We start from the raw sequence: 19,196 nt of genomic DNA, 5'->3' as shown, positions 1-19,196 counted from the left end.
AACAGGGCAATGGAATAGCAATGGAGTAGCAGTGTCTGCTCTTGGGGGTGGAGGCACAAGGTTAAGTGTTTCATGTTTACTAGCAATGGTGACAGCAGTGTCCTCACCTCAAGGGTTTCATGCATCATTTTGCTGGGGTCTTAGCTGCTTCCCAACCTCCACTGTTTCTGCAGGACAGCAGAGCCTGGCTCTCTAATCTTCCCAAGGCTTCTGTGAGCTACCCATCACCCCTCCAATAAACTTCTTTCTTTTATATACTGAGTGGCCAGATTATTATGACCACCCCATCAGTACTTTGTTGAGCCACCTTTTGCCTTCAATACTGCAGCGATTCTTCTTGGCAGTGACTCCACGAGATGTTGAAAGGTGATGCGAGGAATCTGACACTGTACCTGATGAACAGCACTGTCCAGTTCTGTGAGATTTGATGGTTGTGGAACCAGCCACCTGATGGCTCTTTTAACTTCGTCCCACAAATGCTCAATTGGATTGAGATCTGGTGATTGTGGGGGCCACCTAAGCAAGGTAAAGTCACCCTCATGTTCTTGAAACCACTCCTGCACAATACGAGCACCGAGGCATGGTGCATTGTCTTGTTGGAAGAAGCCATCTCCATTGGTTTACGCCATCAACATGATAGGATGAACTTGATCAGCAACGATACTTAGGAATGTTGTGCTATTCAGACATTTATCATGATATGGCCCTCTAGCAACCTCAGGGTGAAATTATAGCTAATTTGCCTACAAATGTCAGGTGGTCATAATAATCTGGCCACTCAGTGTATGTTCAATCAGTCAGTTTCATGAAGAATCTTGACCGATAAAAAGACAACACAAAATGAGACATTTATGTCATGTGAAGACCAAATAACCTCATAGCTATACAAGTCACTTTTGCAGCAGCTGGAATATAGGAAAGTGGGGAGAAATCTAGTTATAACAGGATATTACAGGAAATCTGGATTCAAAATAACCTGCCCCTTGGTAGTGAATACCATACTTGCATTACGAAGATTGATTTTGTTTGACCGAACAATACCCTCCATCGCATCAAGTTATTGTTGTAATTTTGAATTTTATTGGGGTTTTTTTTTACTGCTTAAAAATGTAATACGTGTGTTTTGCTTTTTTGGAGCTGTTTATAAGAGCTGTAAGTTTAAGGTATTGCAGTTGAATTGCGCTCATATAAGTAGTATATGACAGCGATAGTTTAAACTGATATGCTACAGCAGGTGCCAGCCCTGCCCAACCCATATATCCGCAACACTCACCTCTGCACTCCTACAGCCTCACTGAGAGCACCTGCTACTCCCTGCTGGAAGGCCTTTGCCTATGGGATCCCTGTTGGCCAGAAAGCAGGGCAAGCTGTAAGTTCTGGAATGTTAATGCTCCTGAAAGCAGCAACAGCCCTCAACAAATGACAGAAGGAGAACGATTGGTGCATAAATAGCCCGGCTTTATCAATGCCCACATGGGATAACTGAAAAGCATATTCTACACCAAGCATGTCAAATTCTCGGCCCGTGGATCAATGCAGCCCACAATGAGTATTTTTGCGGCCCAGCCGATATAATGGTATGTAAGAAAACATTAATATTATCATTGCTCTTTTCCATTTTATACTGTACTTTTTGAAATAAACCTACATTTCTATGAAAATTGAAGCTTGTGTTTTTTTGTGGCACACATAAACTTAAACCTTGTTTATATGGCCTGTGCTAGCTTTTGAATTTGACATGCTTGTTCTATACTCTCTGCTGGAGTTTCCCAGGGGGGTGAGTCCCAGGTAACCACTTGCTTACAGATGCACCCTTTACCCATCTCCTTTCATTCCCCATCTAACATTTCCACGCCACTACCAGTGCTTCCTGGGATGTTCTCCCAAATAAACCGTGTGGACTCACATCCTAGTCTCAGGGTCTGCTCTCGGGGAAATCTTAACTGAGACACCTGCACACCAGTCAGCACTGTCCCGCCCCCTGTGTTAGGGGCTGGCAGGGATTGCCTCCATTGCTCATACACCTGCCAGCTCCATAAGCTAAGGGTACAGGAAGCTATTGGAAGAGTGATTGCTACCCAGGTTGGGGGCAGAGGTAGCAGGTTTGGGTGCAGTTCCTCTGGGGCCCAGACCTCTACCAGGGGCACACCTGTTATGACACTGTAACACAGCGTCAAGGTTTTGCTTTGCTGCTGCTCTTGTAGCCTCAAACTTGTACCTCACATCCACATGCCGCTGCGAAAGCAAATGCTGCAAACACCTGGTTCTGCCAGGTGAAACTCAGCAGCACCAAGGTCACAACCTCCTTCAGGGGGTGTGCGGGTCAGGATAGGGTGTGCCCAGGAGTCCCTAAACAACGTCCCTGCCTCTCCCTCTCCAGGACTGCAGAATGCCCCTTCTCTGTAGCAGTCTGTTCCAGTGTGAGAAATCCCGCAGCAGGTCCAGGGAAGGAGGGAGGATGGCACAGGAAGGCAGCCTGAGTAAGTGGTGCCTCAAACAGCCTGAGTAAGAGTTGACATTAGCAGTGATGTGCTGAGTATTGGAGACTTTTGTCTTCATTACCCTCATTTAGTCTCTGTATTGTTCACTCCCCTCCCCATCACTGCTTGTGCTGCTCAGAGAATCAGCCCCTCTCCATAGACCTCATCCTACAGCCTGCCTCAGTTCCACTGTGGGCATGATTGAATTGAATCCTTAAGGTTAAAAAGAAAAACTTTGCTCAAGATAACCAACTGGATAAACAGGCGCATGCAATGCCCAAACTCCAAATCAATATCCGAGAGCCTGTTCCTATTTGGAAGGGCTGTGGTGTATTAAATTAAAGCGTGTCCTTTGATTTTTCCTTCAACAAAATATGAATGGTCTCTAAAACAAAATCACCCGGAATGATTTAGTAGCCTTCTAAAACCAGCTCCAAATGTATGCAACTGTCTGGAAGGAGGCCCGCACGACACAGGCTTTTGAATGCATCCAAAGGGCACGCAGTCCTGCAGGTTGGAAACATTCTCCTTGTGTGTGCTGTCATCTCAGTGGTTATCGTTTCTGATCAATGTTGTTTCTGCAGGGAGAGGAGCCCTTGTGCCAGGCCACTGCCAACATTGATGGCTGATGTGACCTCAGCCCCGGGCTGAAAAGTCCCCTGAGCATCAATTAGTCCAAGTATCCGCTTTTGCCACCTAGAACAAGGACATTTCCAAAGTCACACAGGCAGCAAGTCAGAACCAAAGGCTGCCTCCCTTGCAGGATCTGAGGATCCTGGCTTAGAACAGGGCTCCTCACCTTGGACATCATTGACATTCAGGGCTGGATAATTCTTTATTCTGTGCATCGTGAAATGTTTAACAGCATCCCCGCCCTCTGCTCATTGTCTGTAGCACCAGCAGTGACAATCAAAAATGGGTTGGTAGGTCAGAGCATCTTCCCATGCACCAAAGGGTGGCAGGTTCAATTCCGGGTCAGGGCACGTACCCAGGTTATCGGTTTGATCCCCTGTTGGGGCTCGTGTGGGAGGCAAAAGACTGATGGTTCTCTCTCACTTCTCCCTCTCTCCCCTTTCCTCTCTCTCTCTCTCTCTCAAAAAAAAAAAAAGCAATAAAAAAGATTTTATAGTTTTACACAGTCATTACTCTAAAACAGTCTCAACCAACTAGCTATGGGCCATTAAAATAATAAAGAAAACAAAACTCTCAGGGAAATCAGCTCTTTGCCCAAAACAGAGACATCAGGGAAATAAAAGACTGGGTTAGCTGGAGGATTCTTTCATGGTGATTTGTATTATGATGTGTCAGCTTGTAAGAGAAAAAAAATGGTGGTGATGGGATGGGCGGCAAAATTCTCCCACTTTCTGATTTCTCCTGGACTCCATCTGAGGAATAAGTGCTTTGTTTACTTCTGAACCTGAATTTTACATCCCCATCCATCCCATTACCATTATTCACAGTGATGTACAGCAAAGTACTTTGGGGAGAACACAGCTCTCAGCAGCATTTGAAAGAGGCAGACAGCACCATTGTAGAGATGATTCATACAAGAAATCATATAGCCTCACACTAGGGGGAAAACCCTAGATAATATTCAGGGAAGGGGGTAAAAGAAATCACTCAGAAATTATCGTTTAACATAAACAAGGCTCCAAAAACATAAACTACTTGATTTAAATCCCCTTTTCAGTCCTATGTGGTATATTCTCCTTCTCACTTGGTGGCCATATTTACCAAATGACATTACTGGTAAACAATTGACAAGATTATCTCTCTATGGATAACAACCAGTTATGGATAAAAGAATAAGAGCAGGTGCAATGTTTCTGATTCTATTCATACATGATCAGGTTACTATAGAGCTGAGATGGTTCTCAGTGTCTTGATACTAGCATCTTTGGGTTATGTAAAGGGAATTGGGTTTCTGTTAACTTGTGTTAAGAAATTACAGCTGAATTCTTATGGAGAGAAAATCCAATATTGTGAAAACTAAGAGAGAGAGGAAAGGAGAGAGAGAGAGAGAGAGAGAGAGAGAGAGAGAGAGAGAGAGAGAGAGAGACAGACAGACACCGGGGCTCAACCCACAACCTAAGTAAGTGCCTTGACCAGGAATCAAACCTGTAACCTTTTTGGTGTATGGGACAACATTCCAAGCAACTGAACCACCCAGACAGGGTGGTAAAAACTCTCTTTATAAAGTTGTTGAGAGGGTGGCATTGAGTCCCAGGGATTGAGATCCGTGGATAATTTTGTGCTTTCACGAGGCATAGGAACTAGCCTCCATTCTCCACACAGTCTAACTAACATTCATTTGTTAAAAGCCCCTCAGTGGCATCTGTTATACCTCCCAAAAGTATCTCTCCTCTTCTACATTAATTATAGAACCCCGATTTTTCCCGGGGACATCGTCACCACATTTCTCAGCCCCCTTTGCAACAGCATGTGGCCATGAGAGTTAGGTAGATGTACTGTGGTGTGAACTCCTGCCATCTCCTTTAAAAGAAGGCTGTGGGCCTTTCTCCTCCTCCCACTCATCTCCATTCTGCTACTTGAAACATGGATGATGGCTTCATCTTGAACCATGAGAATGAGGGTCGATTCTCCATTTAGTTGATTTAGAGATGGAAGGAATATTGATTCTGGATGAATTTGTGGGGCTTTCATTCCATCCTTATGTCGTTTATCTTCTTTAAGCCACTTTTTAAAATTTGTTGCTGAATCTAATACTTTACCATCACTTGCATAGTGAAGGCTCCCCTGACCCTCCAGATAACACCTAATATTTCCTCTTTATAGCACTTACCATACTAGTAAATGATTAATTAGTTAGGTGAGTTTTTTGGTTTAACACCTGTAGCAGGGACTGTTGATGCTCTTGGAACTCACCATTGCCACACACAAGACCCAATGGCTTTCAACTGAAACACCTGCAACTCGTTCCGGACAGCTTGGTCTAGGTGCCAATTTTCAAACAGCCCATGTACAGGGCAGAGCAGAAGCGGTAGATGAAGGACCCTTCAGAAACATCCATCAACCCAGGACTTACAGAGTTTATGGACACTTCATTTACCTTGTCTCTTTTTGTGGTTGGTAACCCTCCATTGATTTTCAGAGGGAGTGGAAGGGAGGGGGAGAGTCAGAGAGAGAGAAAGAAATATCGATTAGTGCTTCTCACATGTACTCTGACTGGGCCAGGGATCGGGCCTGCAAGCGAGTTACATGCCCTTGACAGGAATTAGACCCATGACCCTTCAGTCTGCAGGCTGATGCTCCACTGAGCCAAATCATACCTTGCCCCTTGATTGGGATACCTTTGAGGTGTGCTTTACACTAGAGCCATCTAGAGTTATCCTGCAGGACTTAACAGCAAGATAACACACCTTGTATTGACTTCTTTCTCTCTCCTATCTCATTTCCACAGACTCCTACTTCCTGGAATCACCACACAAATAACACTCAGATCTTCGAATTAAGAAAGGGTTGCTTTTGGGGAATCCAACATAGATTGATATATAGAGTGTCCCAAAAATGTATACACTTTTCCTGTTAGTTCAATTGATGTTTCTTTCTTTTCAGATTTAACCCATAGGAATAAATAATTATTCAAACTGTGTATACACTTTTTGGGGACACCCCATACATCTACTTGATTAGAAAATTAGCTCCATTAGGACTGAGAATATGTTTGTCTTTTTCACCATTCTACCTCCAGTACTTAGCAGTAGCCCAAGGTCAGTATTCCAAAGGTGCTGGGTACATACTGGTTCACATTATTCCCACTCTGACACATCTGGAGTTTGCTGCCTATGAGGTATTAATAGGCAGCGTATTTCAGCATGTTCAGCATGAGCTGCACACCTATCCAGTGCTTCTCTGAAGATAATGCTGTGCTCATGGCATTCATGCTCCATTATCTCTTAAATTGCATCAACACAAACTATAAGAAATTTTGCACACATCCTTTAATATGAGCCTCTGGATTTTAGTAAGTGATTTCATTGCCATAATCTGCTGCCTCTCTCCATTACTGACCTTCTAAATGTGTCTCCTTCCTCTTGACCTACTCTATGTCATTTCTGAAAGGTACAGCAGCAAAGACATTATAGCATGGTGGTTAAGAATCCACATGTTAGAGTCAAATGGCTCCCACTTCAAAACCCAACTCTGCCACTAAGTAGGTGACCTTGGGAAAGTTACTCAGTTTCTATTAAATTTCCACCTGTGTAAACTAGGCATGATAGTGCCTATGGCACAGGATTACTCTGAAGATTAAATAATATATGTATATGTATAATAAATGATTCTCATTGTGTTCAGTAAACTACAATAGATTTAATTATAAGGGATATAGTTGACGACACTGAGTGTCTATCCCAGGTAATATATTTTTCTGGAAAATTATTCAACCATCCCAAGTTATTTAAAACCCATTTCTCAAATCATACTAAAACGGTTTCCTATATACCATTATTCAAATACCTAACCTTTGTTGGGTGACACTCCCCTAAGATAGCCAAAACCTTGAGGGATTCGTGAATTTGACCCTCTACACTCCTCTTACAGGCACTTACACCTACCTGTTCCCTGGCCATATACAAGTTCATTGAGCTGAGCTTTAATGCTATGTTTCACCAGGAGTGGCCACCGTTTCACATTGTCCTACATGTAAGAGATTTCACAACTGAAGCTCGAAGTGAATGCCCAAGGAATCAATTTTATAAATTGAAAACAGATTTATTGTGTTTGTTTGAAGAGATGCCTTGCAGTGTGGCTCTTACAACACTCCTCTGGGGAGGGGCAGATTTGGGAACACTTAACCATCCCAATAGTGGTACATGGCGCTCAGAAGAAGTATTACTCCCCAAGCAGCACAGACTGCAACGTGTTTCCTTCCGGTTGTCGTGACAATCAGCTGCATACCAATTATAATTGGGGGTTTGTAAACAGCCAGGAGATTCCCTTGGAGAGAGCAATTATATTCCCTTTAACATACTATAGGGCAAACACTTCCTCTAAAGCATGCTGTGTGCTGAGTGCAATGTAGATTTACTTTATTGACGCTGAAGGAAAACCTTCAAAACCAAGGCAAGGGATCTTGGTGGGACAGAAACATGAGAAGGCCAACAAAAGAGCAGAGAACATCAAAAATACCGTGGAATATTATCAATCAGGAGATGAGCTGACTTGGCCCATCCAAATAAACATGCATGGAAGATGTTAAGAGCATCAATTTGGAGTTGGTTTTGTATCTATCTTACTACAATCCCTGTGTTCCTTTTTAAAAAATATATATATTTTATTGATTTTTTTTTACAGAGAGGAAGGGAGAAAGTCAGAAACATCGATGAGAGAGAAACATCGATGGGCTGCCTCCTGCACGCCCCCTACTGGGGATGTGCCCGCAACCAAGGTACATGCCCTTGACCAGGATCGCACCTGGGACCTTTCAGTCCGAAGGCCGATGCTTTATCCACTGAGCCAAACCGGTTTCGGCCCCTGTGTTCCTTTGAGCATGAAAATTCACCATGTGAAGGCTCACTTTCCTCTTCTGAAAAGTGGAAATAACAACGCTTACCCAATAAGGTTATTCTAAAAATCAAATTACAAAACATACCTAAAGTGTCTAGAACAGCAGATACCCCCAAAACAATATCATATATCACATGTTATCTCTGCTGACCCCTTATCCCCTGGAACTCATTATTACCTATATAGACAGATAATGGCTTCCTACTGAGAGGACCTGCAGTTCTCTGCCTGGGGATTTTCTTTTAATATTTTTATTGATTTCAGAGAGAAAGGGAGAGGGAAAGAGAGACAGAAACATCAATGATGAGAGATAAGCATTGATTTGGCTGCCTCCTGCACGCCCCCAACTGGGGATCGAGCCTGCAACCCAGGCATGTGTGGAAACATGACCTCCTGGTTCATAGGTTGTCTCTCAACCACTGAGTTACTCTGGCGGGGCATGGCTGGGGATTTTCTCATCCTAGGTACATGGGGTGGGAAGAAAGTGCCAGGGAGTTAACACTTCCAAACAGACCTTAGCCAATCATGCAGAAAATTTAGTGATAAATACCCATTTCCTCATTCCTTGTGCAGGACAGCTCTGCGGCTTGTTCCACTCTGCCTCTCATGGGTCTCCTGTGGGTTTGATCCCCATTTGTCCCTGCAGGAACCTGCTCATTAGTGCACCTGCACTGGCTTCTGTCACTTCCCTGTCTCACTGTCTTACTTCCTGGTGGGAGCTTCCTGGGATTACCTCCAAAATAAGTCTCTGGCACTCAAAATCTTGATCAGGATAAAGTCCAATCTAACACAATACTCAACAGGCTTAATAATTTGGACACTTGGGTTTACAGGAAAATGTTCAATTCGCTAACCAAGCCTTGTCTACTCAGCTTCCTTTCAACCCCTTCTCTTCCATCCCACAGCCACTGCCTCCACTGAGGCTCTTCTCATTTATTTTTTCTGCACCACACTCTCTGATTGACCTCCATGCTTCCAGTACCTCTACTGTCTAATCCATCACCCACTTACTACCAAAGTTATCATCCTAAAATACAGTTCTGCTAATGCCAGTCCCTTGCTGTTGTTTTTTAAGACTTCAGTGGTGCTCAATGCCTCCATGATTATGTTATATCCTATATAATAAAAGGGCAATATGCAAATTGACCAAACAGTGGAATGACCAGTCGCTATGATACGCACTGACCACCAGGGGCAGACACTCAATGCAGGAGCTGCTCCATGGTGGTCAGTGTGCTCAGCCACAAGCTGGGCTGAAGGCTGGTGAGCGCAGCAGCAGTGGTGGGAGCCTCTCCCACCTCCCCTGCAGCGCTAAGGATGCCCCACTGCAGCTTAGGCCCGCTCCCCATGGGCCTCAGTCAGTATCCCCTGAGGGCTCCCAGACTGCTAAAGACACAGGCCAGGCTGAGGGACCCCCACACCCCCTGCAGTGCATGAATGTCGTGCACCGGGCCTCTAGTATTTTATAACATGGTACGTAAAACCCTCAAAATCTGGTTCCAAACAACCTTCCCACTTCATCTCCAGTGATTGCTACACACAGACAATGCTCAGCTCACACAGAAAAAGCCAGTGTTGTGTCAAAGCCGTATTGCCTGTCACCTTTTGTTGTGTTTGAATGTACATGTGCTCTCCCCTGTCTGAAGAATCTGAAGAACTGGGCTCAACCTTTGTGGTCAGCTCAAATGCCCCCTCCTCCATGAAGACTTCTCCACTCCCTGGGCAAGTCAGTGGTTTTCCCCCTTGGGCTCCCACTACAGCATCTGTATTCACTGACTCATTTGTTCATTTAACAGGCATTTTCTGGGCATATTCTACTATAAACCAAAGATTCAGGGAACCAATGCGGGATAAAAGGCAGAAAATGCATGAAGATCACAGATGGGAAAAGGAAATAGACCTTATCTGGAAATCGTCTAAAAGGTTGTTACTCACTGCCATGAGTTTACCATCAGGGATGCTAACCCAACCTGGGGGTTGGAGAGCCTTCCACAAGGAATGGACACTTGAGGTGAGAGTGAAGTAGGAGTTATCACCAGAAGAAGGACATGCAACCTAGGTTCCAGCCTGCGGACAACCGGAGGTAGGAGGAAACACAAAACTCTTTGAGGAATAGAAGGCCAGGGTGTTTAAAGCATAGAAGCAGCAAGGGAATGGAGAGAGAAGAGGCACTTATACCATTCCTTATGAGTGTCTGTTTGTGGGCTGTGTCATCCCTGCCTCACGCTCCCAGAATGAGCTCCTCAAAAGTAAGGATCATGTGTCACTGAAAATCATACCCACCCGGCACTTAGCACAATGCAAATGAACAAAATTAATGCATCCACTTGATGGATGAGAGAGCTGAGGCTCAGAAAGGTTGAATAAGTTGCCTAAGATCCCAAGGCAAGGCTGGCAGAGGCTGCACAGTAACTAGAATACGCACCTTCCATTCCTCAAGTATGTTTCTTATAAACTGGCACAAAGCAACCCCCCAACTTTTCCTCTTGAAAACTCAAGTTTTTCTGGGAGTTCTTTTTCAAAGGGCTCTATAACAAAAAATAAAGAATAAAGCCAGTTACTGGGGTGTGTGTGTGTGTGTGTGTGTGTGTGTGTGTGTGTGTGTGTGTGTAGGGAGAGGGGGAAATGAGAGAGTGAGAGGGAGGGAGAGCACAGGACGCTTTTTATAATGGCCCGAAATGATGTGGGGTGAGGTGGGGTGGGGTGTGTGTGTGAGAATAAGACGCTCTTAGTGATGCTGAGTGAACACCATCCTCACTGACCCTGGATGTCCTGAGCGAAACGACGCTGGGTTTGGACTCTTCACCTGGGTGAGCGGGATCTCTTGCCTCCCGCTTCCCGAACCTCTCTGCACTTCCAGCCCGGACCGGTGGTGTGGGAAAACAGCCCGATTTCCCGTCTCTCCTGCAGATCCATGGGAGAGGAGGCAACCTCATCGCGGGAGGCATCCTCCAGGCCCAGACATTCATCTCTGTCCATTTCAAGGCCCAGAGCCTGAGCCGTATATAACCAAGTACTGCGCCTACCACGAAGGGCACGGTGGCTTTTCTGCGTGTTTTATTCACGAACCGTGAGAAAAATCTGGCTCTGGGGCTGCGATCAAGATCCTGATTTGAGACTGGTTCCGAAATTGGAGTTGAGGCTTCGTTTGGCAGGAAAGAGAGGAGGTGAGCGGGTGTGGGCGCAGCTCTTGTGAGGATTACGGCGGAGGCTGTGGACCGCGGCGCCGCTCGCTGGGGCTGCAGCCATTGCACAACGAGCACCCCACATTCAACAGGAGGGACCGCGGGAGCGGACCTCTGAGCCCCCGCAGCCGCCGCAGCCCGTGCCCCCGCGCCCCCAGTGCCCCCCGCACCATGGCCAAGGAAGGCGTGGAAAAGGCGGAAGAGACGGAGCAAATGATCGAGAAGGAGACAGGCAAGGAGCCTGCGGAGGGCGGCGGCGGCTCGCACCGACTCGGGGACACCCAGGAGATGCGCGCTGTGGTGCTCTCCGGCTTCGGGGGGCTCAACAAGCTGCGAGTCTCCAGGAAGGCCATGCCCGAGCCGCAGGACGGCGAGCTCAAGATCCGCGTCAAAGCCTGGTCCAGTATCCGCGCCTTTCTCGCTTTCTCTCTGTGCGCGCTCGGCGCTCCCGGGAGGCGGTGGCCGAGCCTGGTGGGGCCGGGGCCGGGGGACTCTGCCGCGGGCGCCCCACTCCGTGCCCTGACCCTGGTCTCAGAGCCTCTTTGCGGCCCGCCGCTGATGCTGGGGAGGATGCTGAGAGGTGGCCCTTCTCCTCCCCAAGCCAGATCCAGGGGTGACCAGGGGAGACCGCGAGCTCCCGGGAGGGGATGCGAGGGTGGATGGTGGCATCCGGCACTCTGGGTCTTTCGCTGCGGGGGAAGCAGCCAGGATAGAGGGTTTGATGGTAACGTGGTTAAAAAAAATGACAGTAACCGTCGGCTTTCTGTACACCAGCCAGCGTTTTTAAGTTTTATGTGAGCATTCGCATTTAATACTTCCTGGGACCCAGTGAGTTAGTTGTCTTCAGCATCTCCCTTTACAGGTGCGGAAACCAGGGCTCAGAGAGAGTGATTTGCTCAAGATCATCCTGCCGCCGCTAAGTGCCACGGCCAGGGTTTGGTCATAGATCTTTGTCATCTCTATGTGACCTGCTGATGGGGCTGGGGACATGTGTCCTTCCTCCTGCCCCTGCACACTTCCCTCCTTGTGGCCTGGGATGGGAAAAGGAATTGGGCTAGGCTAGGGGAAAGGAACTAGGAAGCCAGAGTTAGGTACCAAGCGACTATGCTTGGCGGCGGTGGTGTGTGTGTGGTGGTGGGGGGGGAGGGGGGGGCAGGGATTCAAGCCTGCAGCCTAAACCTCCCTCTTCCCCCACTAGCATCTCTGCCTGTCTCTGAAAGTGGAAAATCCCAAACCTGATTAATCTTCCCCGAACTCCCGCTCCTGTCTCGGATGGACTCATCAATCTGAGTGACCTTGTCTTCCCCACCCCTCCTGGGGGAACTTCCTCGGAACCACACCGATGCCAAGTGGTGTGTTTAAGACTCTCTGGCTGCTGTCACTATAGGATCATTCCCCTGCAGTTCTGGGGGGAGGGCTCACCTGGAGTGTTTCCTGGACCCAACTGAGTTCCATGTGCAGCAGCCTGGGAAGCTCCTCAGGGGAACTTGCTGTTAGCACTGTCAGATGGCCTATCCCTTCCCATCTATATATTTTCAATCCCACAACAGACACTGATTCTTAACACAGCAGTCAGCTCAATGGTTCCCAGAACCTGGGACCATATCTAAGGCAAAAAAAAAAAAAAAGAAAGAAAAGAAAAGAAAAAGGCAAAGGCAAAGGCAAAGGAGGTGCCCCTGCCTTGCTACTTTGAGAGCAGGTGCAGGTTTCATTTTCCAGACTGGAAGGCAGCTGGTGAGAGAAGCAGGGACTGGTCTCTGGCTGGCTCTGCATATATGTAGCTGGTCATGCTTGACTCTGAACAGGACTCTTGGGCTGGGCCTCTCCCTGGGGAATTCAGAGCAAGGAAAGGGGCTTCTGCACACTGGGATTCCTATAGAGTTCTATTCTGTTAACTCTTGACTGGACCAAACTGATTGATCCCTGAAGGCAGAGCTTATGTCTGACCTTTTCACAGATAAATCCCCAATGTGAGGCATAGTACATCCTAAATAAATTATCGATGAATGAATGGATCGAGAAAAAAAATGCTTGGAGGGGGATTGTTGCATCATTACTTTTCTTTACTTGCTGATGGAAGAATGTCTGCTTAGTAAGATTAAAATCATGTATATTGATAATTCACTTTCCATTGCTACCAATCAAAAATATTTTGTGTGTGTGTGTGTGTTTGTATGTGTGTACATAGGTGTAATTTATGACTCTCCATCCAAATTGAGATTGGGTTCTAGGAATCTGAGTATGTATCCAGGGAGTGAAAATGTCGAAGCTACTCTTTGAAGAAGAAAAGGCTATCATCTATAGTGTCAATAGGTCTGGGTTCTCTGGCCTTATGCTAAGTGCATAAATGCTGACAGGCGCTGAAGCATTCTGAGATAATAAATGTCAAGATGAAAGCTAGGAGATTGATTTTTCAAAGCTAGATACACAATCCTGTTCTTCATTAGAGCTGTATGCATGTGTACACACACACACACACACACACACACACACACACACACGGCAACCACTGCAGATCCTTCACCCCAGTTGCTCAAAAAGCCAGCCAGGGCTGGGGGGCATTTGGAATGGAGTATTGCAAAGGCCCCAGATTCATTCCCATTTCACCAAGCTGGAAGCAGAGTTCATCTGTTTTGCAAGGGGGGATGGGAATAGGTTTGTGAAGATTGCCTGCTGGGCCCTTCCTCCTCCACTGGGCTGGGATTGGCTGGCCAAAGATGCCCATTGATTGTAAGTTTAGCCTTGAGAGCCAGGATGACTCATTCTGTATTTTTATGAATCAGTGGATGGCCTCCTGGATGAAGGTCCCCCTTTTATCTGCTATTTTTAATGGATAAGCGTTATGCCTCTGAATAAAGCATAATTCATCTGAACTAGTATTAAGACCAGGTATTCAGAATGAAGGTCCAAGTTGGTTTCTGTATAAATTTGATGGGAATGAAAGAGAAGGGGCGGGGGGAATACATATTATATCTCATTTACACCCTCTCACTTATGGCCCTCTGAGATAGGTATTCATGGTAGAGCAAATTGGGCCTTGGAGATGTTGGGTAATTTGCCAAAACACATCACACAGACAGTAGAGTTAGGATTTGAATCCTGGTCTGTCTCTCCTTAAAACTCTGTTGTTTTCCTTTTATTCTATTTTGTCTCTCTCCATGGTAAAGCCACAAGAAATGTGATTTACTTCTCCAGACCTCTGGCATGTAAGCTTGCTTTCCCTCTTTCTGTGAATATAGCGCTTTTGATCTTTTTATGTCTGGCTTAAGGGAATGCTCTGCGGCTGTTTCCAGAGTAAAATGGCTTTTCCTCTAAAGTAGAGACATGATGGTCAAATACAGCTCAAAAAGAACCAACTCAAGGAGGGATAGGAGAGTTTTCTTTCTAAATTGTTACAAGAACATTAGCTCTGATGGGGAACTCATTTTATCAACCATTCATTGAACAAGCTACATGGCAAGTGATTTAAGCAGCTAAACTGAAGAAGCACGATGCCTTTGGAGACAGATGGGCCTGGATGGAAGGCAAAGCCCTACCACTTTCTATCTGTGGACCAATCTCTTAACTTCTCTGAGCTTTCCATGCCTCAACCGCAAAATGGGGATAATAAGATGAACTTCATGGTGTTGAGAGGATCAGATGCAGGAAAGAGACTGGCCCACAGTTGGCACTAAATGAACCGTAGCTACTGTTGTGGCTGTTGTCATTTTTATTGTCATAGCTATGTGTATATGACACGGTTCTTGGTGCCTTGATAACTTGGAGGCTATCATTTTAATCATGTATATAATTAGGCACTAACATGTCACATCTGCTTAGTGATTATGAGTAAGACCTTCCTAGACACCATCCCAGCTCTGCCACTTGCTAATGGGGTGTCTTAGGTCTGGTCCCTGGAAGCAGAACCTGAGACTGAGATGTTTTTTTAAGTGGCTGATTGAGGGTGCTTGCAGGAGAATGGGAGCAAGAGGAGCAGAGCAGGGCAGGGAAAGAAGCTATGTAAGGATTTAGTTTCAGCTGGATCCCATCAGGAGTTCCGGAGCATGACTTGTACCACAGAGCTAATCTGACCTAGAAGCAACGGGAGAAGCATTCTGTACCCCTACACTGCTCGTCCTTCCCACTTTCTTCAGTTAGTTTTGGACTGTGGGCTACTTCCTGAGTTAGGGCATGTAACCTTTCAAGCAGAGGTGGCTTCTGTTTGACTGAGGGCAGTCCCCCTTGGAAGTGGGGAGGCAGGGAAAGGGACTGCTCTGAGGAATCAACCAGCACTCCCAGCAGGTGGTAGATGGGTGCACTGCCTAGTAAAAGGGATGGGGTGAAGCACAGACAGCGTGCCCTCTATACTGATGGTTAATCTTGAACATGTTGCTTACTCCTCTAAACTTGAGTTTTCTATAAAATGGAGATAAACATAGCACCTGCCTTCATAGTGTTGTAATGGAGTCTAAATGAGATACTATGCATAAAGATCTTTCTGATGATCCCTGGCAAATAGCAAGTGGTCAATAAATGATAGCGATTAATATTTAAGCTATTATTTTTGGTTTCCATAGATACCGTCTATAGTTTATCATTCACACTGGGACTCTTTTGAAAGGGGCATTAAAATAATTGTTCTGGGACTACAGAAGCATGGTCCCTCCTAACTGATAAGGATCGGATCGATGCCTTTGCTGTGAGCAGTCTTGTCACAGTAGAGCTTCTCTGGGGAAGGAGCTAGTAGAATCTGGGGCGGAGGGTCCCAGGTGGGGCTTCAGGAATGTTTTTAAGTGGCCATTAACAAGCCTTGTCTGGTTTGTGGCTCAAATTGGCTTGTGGTGGAAAGGCACTAATGGATTGGGGACGTTTATTTTCCCAGACTGATTTACAGCAAGAGGCTTCATGAAACTGCTGGAATGAGACCAATTGGATGAAAAATGGTTCCAGCCAGTCATGGCTCCATTGGTTGATCTGAAAATGGGCTGAGGGCAGGCCACTCTAGAGGAAAGCCAACAGATTGATGGGATCCTATATATCATGAGGGTAAATTATATTAGAGATATGAGAAAGAACTAACATTTATCGAACCCTTGTTATGAGCCAGGAACTGAGTTGCCTGTAATATACTCTTTGTTTCATTTTATCCTAATGGCGACTCAACCAGATCGGTATTGCTATCTCCATTTTAAAGATGAGGAACTGCCATTCAGAGGCATGTCAAGACCACTAACTGGTAAGTGGAAGAGTGGCGTGATCATCCAAGTTCTGCCTTGTTCCTGGATGCATTGCATTTGGGAGTTGGAAAATCAGAGAGATAGTGACAAAGGGAGCGGGGGGAGAGAGAGAGAGAGAGAGAGAGAGAGAGAGAGAGAGAGAGAGAGAGAGAGAGACCAAGAACACAGATAGACAGACAAAGACTGGAATCAGGAATACAGAGAGAGAAGTGTTAACTGATAAGACTCAAAATTGTACAGTGCCATCTTGCCTCCACCCTCCAAATGAAATGTGTTTCGCCTGGCCAGCGAGGCTCAGTGGGTGAGCCTATGAGCCAGGAGGTCATGATTTGATTCCCCGTCAGGGCACACGCCCGGGTTGTGGGCTTGATCGCCAGTGTGGGGTGTGAAGGAGGCAGCCGATCAATGATTCTCTCTCATCATTGATGTTTCTTTCTCTCTCTCCCACTCCCTCCCTCTCTGAAGTCAATAAATTTTTTAAAAAAGAAAACAATTAAAAAAAATATGTTTCTGCATCACACCCACTTCCCCTCCCTCCATTTCTGAGGCATGGGATGTTCTTGGGACTCATCAAGGATCAAGTTGCCATGCCTGCTGACCCAGAATACCCATGCTCATTACACCCAGTCACCACTCCTGAGACCCACTCGAGGCATTCGAGTCCTTCCTCTAACCCCTTTGCCTCAATTGGGCTATTGCTACACTGGCAACCTGAGCACAGGAAAACCCCAAACAACAGAGCATTAAACTGTCACTGATAGGTCAGTCCAAGGAAATGAAGCCAATATGATCTTCCCTGTGTTTATGAAATAAACAAATGGAGTGCATGAGGTTAAGTGGCACAGATGTTTGTAAAACTGAGAAATTGCTTGGAGTGTGTCTAATACCCAAGCCAGGAGCCACCCTGGCACAGACATGGGAAGAAAGTGTTCTGAATCATTCTGTGTTGGATGGAGATGTCAGGATTTGACAGGGAAGGATGACTTTGCTGAGTCACACTGAGCCCCATTTGGTGATGGGAAGATGGAGATGCTACCTCAGGGTTCTTTCTTATTCATTGAAGTTTGCATGCTCCCTTTAACTCTGTCCTCACTGGTGAGGGCTGGGAATGGTCACAATGTCTGTTCTCCAGTCAATAAAGGGATGGATTTCTTGTCTCCCTGCAATTCAAAGATGAAAGGAAGCCCAGAATCAGTGATTCTTCTATTTCATCAAAAAGGAAAGTATAGAACATCTGACACAGAGTAGGTTCCCATAAACATCAGCCTGATCTTCATTATCAGGCATTAGATGGAAACCAAGGGCAGGTGGTTCATGATGGGCAAAGGGAATGATGACTGATGATCATGCTCACTCTACCCGCCACTTGCAGCATCTTTGCAGGGACAGAGCTAATATTCTTGCCCATTTTTCATCTGACTCCCTCAACCCCATGAGCATATTATCCTTCCTTCCTAAAAGAGGACATTGGGACTCAGAGATGAGAGCAAGTAGTGAGAAGCTTCAACAGATCTGACTGCAGGCTCTCTCTACCTCACCATGCCTGTGTGATCACAAGCAAATAACACTTTCGACTTGTCTGTATCATCACCTTGGTAATGCCCCCTTTTTGGCATTGTTTTTTATTTTATTTTAATTTTTTAAATTAATTTCAGAGAGGAAGGGAGAGGGAGAAAGAGATAAAAAACAATGATGAGAGAGAATCATTAATTGGCTGCCTCTGGCATCCCCCCCCCCCCCCACTGGGGATGGAGCCCACAACTGGGGCATGTGCCCTTGATTGGAATAGAACCTGGGACCCTTAAGTCCACAGGCCGACTCTCTACCCAGTGAGCCAAACCAGCAAGGGCATGCCCTTGCTGGTTTGGCTCACTGGATAGAGAGTTGGCCTGTGGACTGAAGGGTCCGTGAAAGTCCTGACTGAAGACTAGCTGAGAGTCCATGAAAGTCCTGACTGTTCCTTGCACACTGTACTGTAGGTGCTCAATAAAGGTTGTTTTCCTTCCTAAGTCGCTTGAGCTGTAAAAGACAGAATGAGGACTTGATGCCATCCACTTAGTCCTTGTCCTCCCACCAAACTGCATAGGGTGCTGGCTTTTGAATTGCATTCCCAGGTTTGGGAATGAATTTGAACTGATCTATTGCTATCATCACACCAGCTGCCTGCATACCCACCAATGAGTGGCAGCAGAGGTTTCTTTGATACCTGGGTGTCCATACATAGTCCAGCCTCTGGGCTTTGTTTCACTCTCATTCAAAGGAACCAAAAATCATGACTTTTTGGCACATCACTGACATTCAACACTGACAACAGAGCTCACCCAGGCATGGGAAAATAGCACCTCATGACCCCAAGTTCCTGGCACTTCTCATTCTTAATAGGGATCTTTTATGGCATCTTGGCATTTGTCATAGAAGAAAAAGTTCAATCTGAAACAAGAAGAGACTCTTCATAAGAAAGGGCAGCAGGAGTGTAATTTCAAATTAGTTTGATTCCTATGTGTGTGATCTCACACAGAAAACCGGCTGGAGTCATGGTATTAGAATGAGTAAATTTAATGTCTAAAGGCTCAGGAGACAAAAATAGATACTCCAGTCAAAGGGGCTATTTCATCACTGAATTGATATTTTCTTGATGAAAGCATGCAGTGAGCTTCTGACTTCAATTTCCTTCTGTGAGTGACTCTTGACCCTCTAGCCAAGCCTCATCCCCACCATTGGTCTGGAGTCATGAACCCCCTTGGCAAGTAAAAGCATTGGGTCCACTTCCTCCTGACTTCTCTAAA

General features: G+C 46.0%; 1 protein-coding gene across 1 annotated transcript in view; it reads left to right on the top strand.

Moving 5' to 3' along the window:
* Positions 1 to 11,210: 11,210 nt before the first annotated feature.
* Positions 11,211 to 19,196, top strand: part of VAT1L (vesicle amine transport 1 like) — a 146,755-nt gene continuing 138,769 nt past the window's right edge. Inside the window, exon 1 of the mRNA XM_036346910.1 lies at positions 11,211 to 11,592. Within this exon, the coding sequence (XP_036202803.1) occupies positions 11,366 to 11,592 (227 nt within the window). The 5' untranslated portion in view covers positions 11,211 to 11,365. The remainder of the gene's footprint in view (positions 11,593 to 19,196) is intronic.

The sequence above is a fragment of the Myotis myotis genome, unplaced genomic scaffold, assembly GCF_014108235.1.
Source record: "Myotis myotis isolate mMyoMyo1 unplaced genomic scaffold, mMyoMyo1.p scaffold_m19_p_19, whole genome shotgun sequence".
Classification (NCBI taxonomy): Eukaryota; Metazoa; Chordata; class Mammalia; order Chiroptera; family Vespertilionidae; genus Myotis; species Myotis myotis.
Note: the sequence above shows the minus strand (reverse complement) of the source record. Positions and strands in the feature narration are given on the sequence as shown.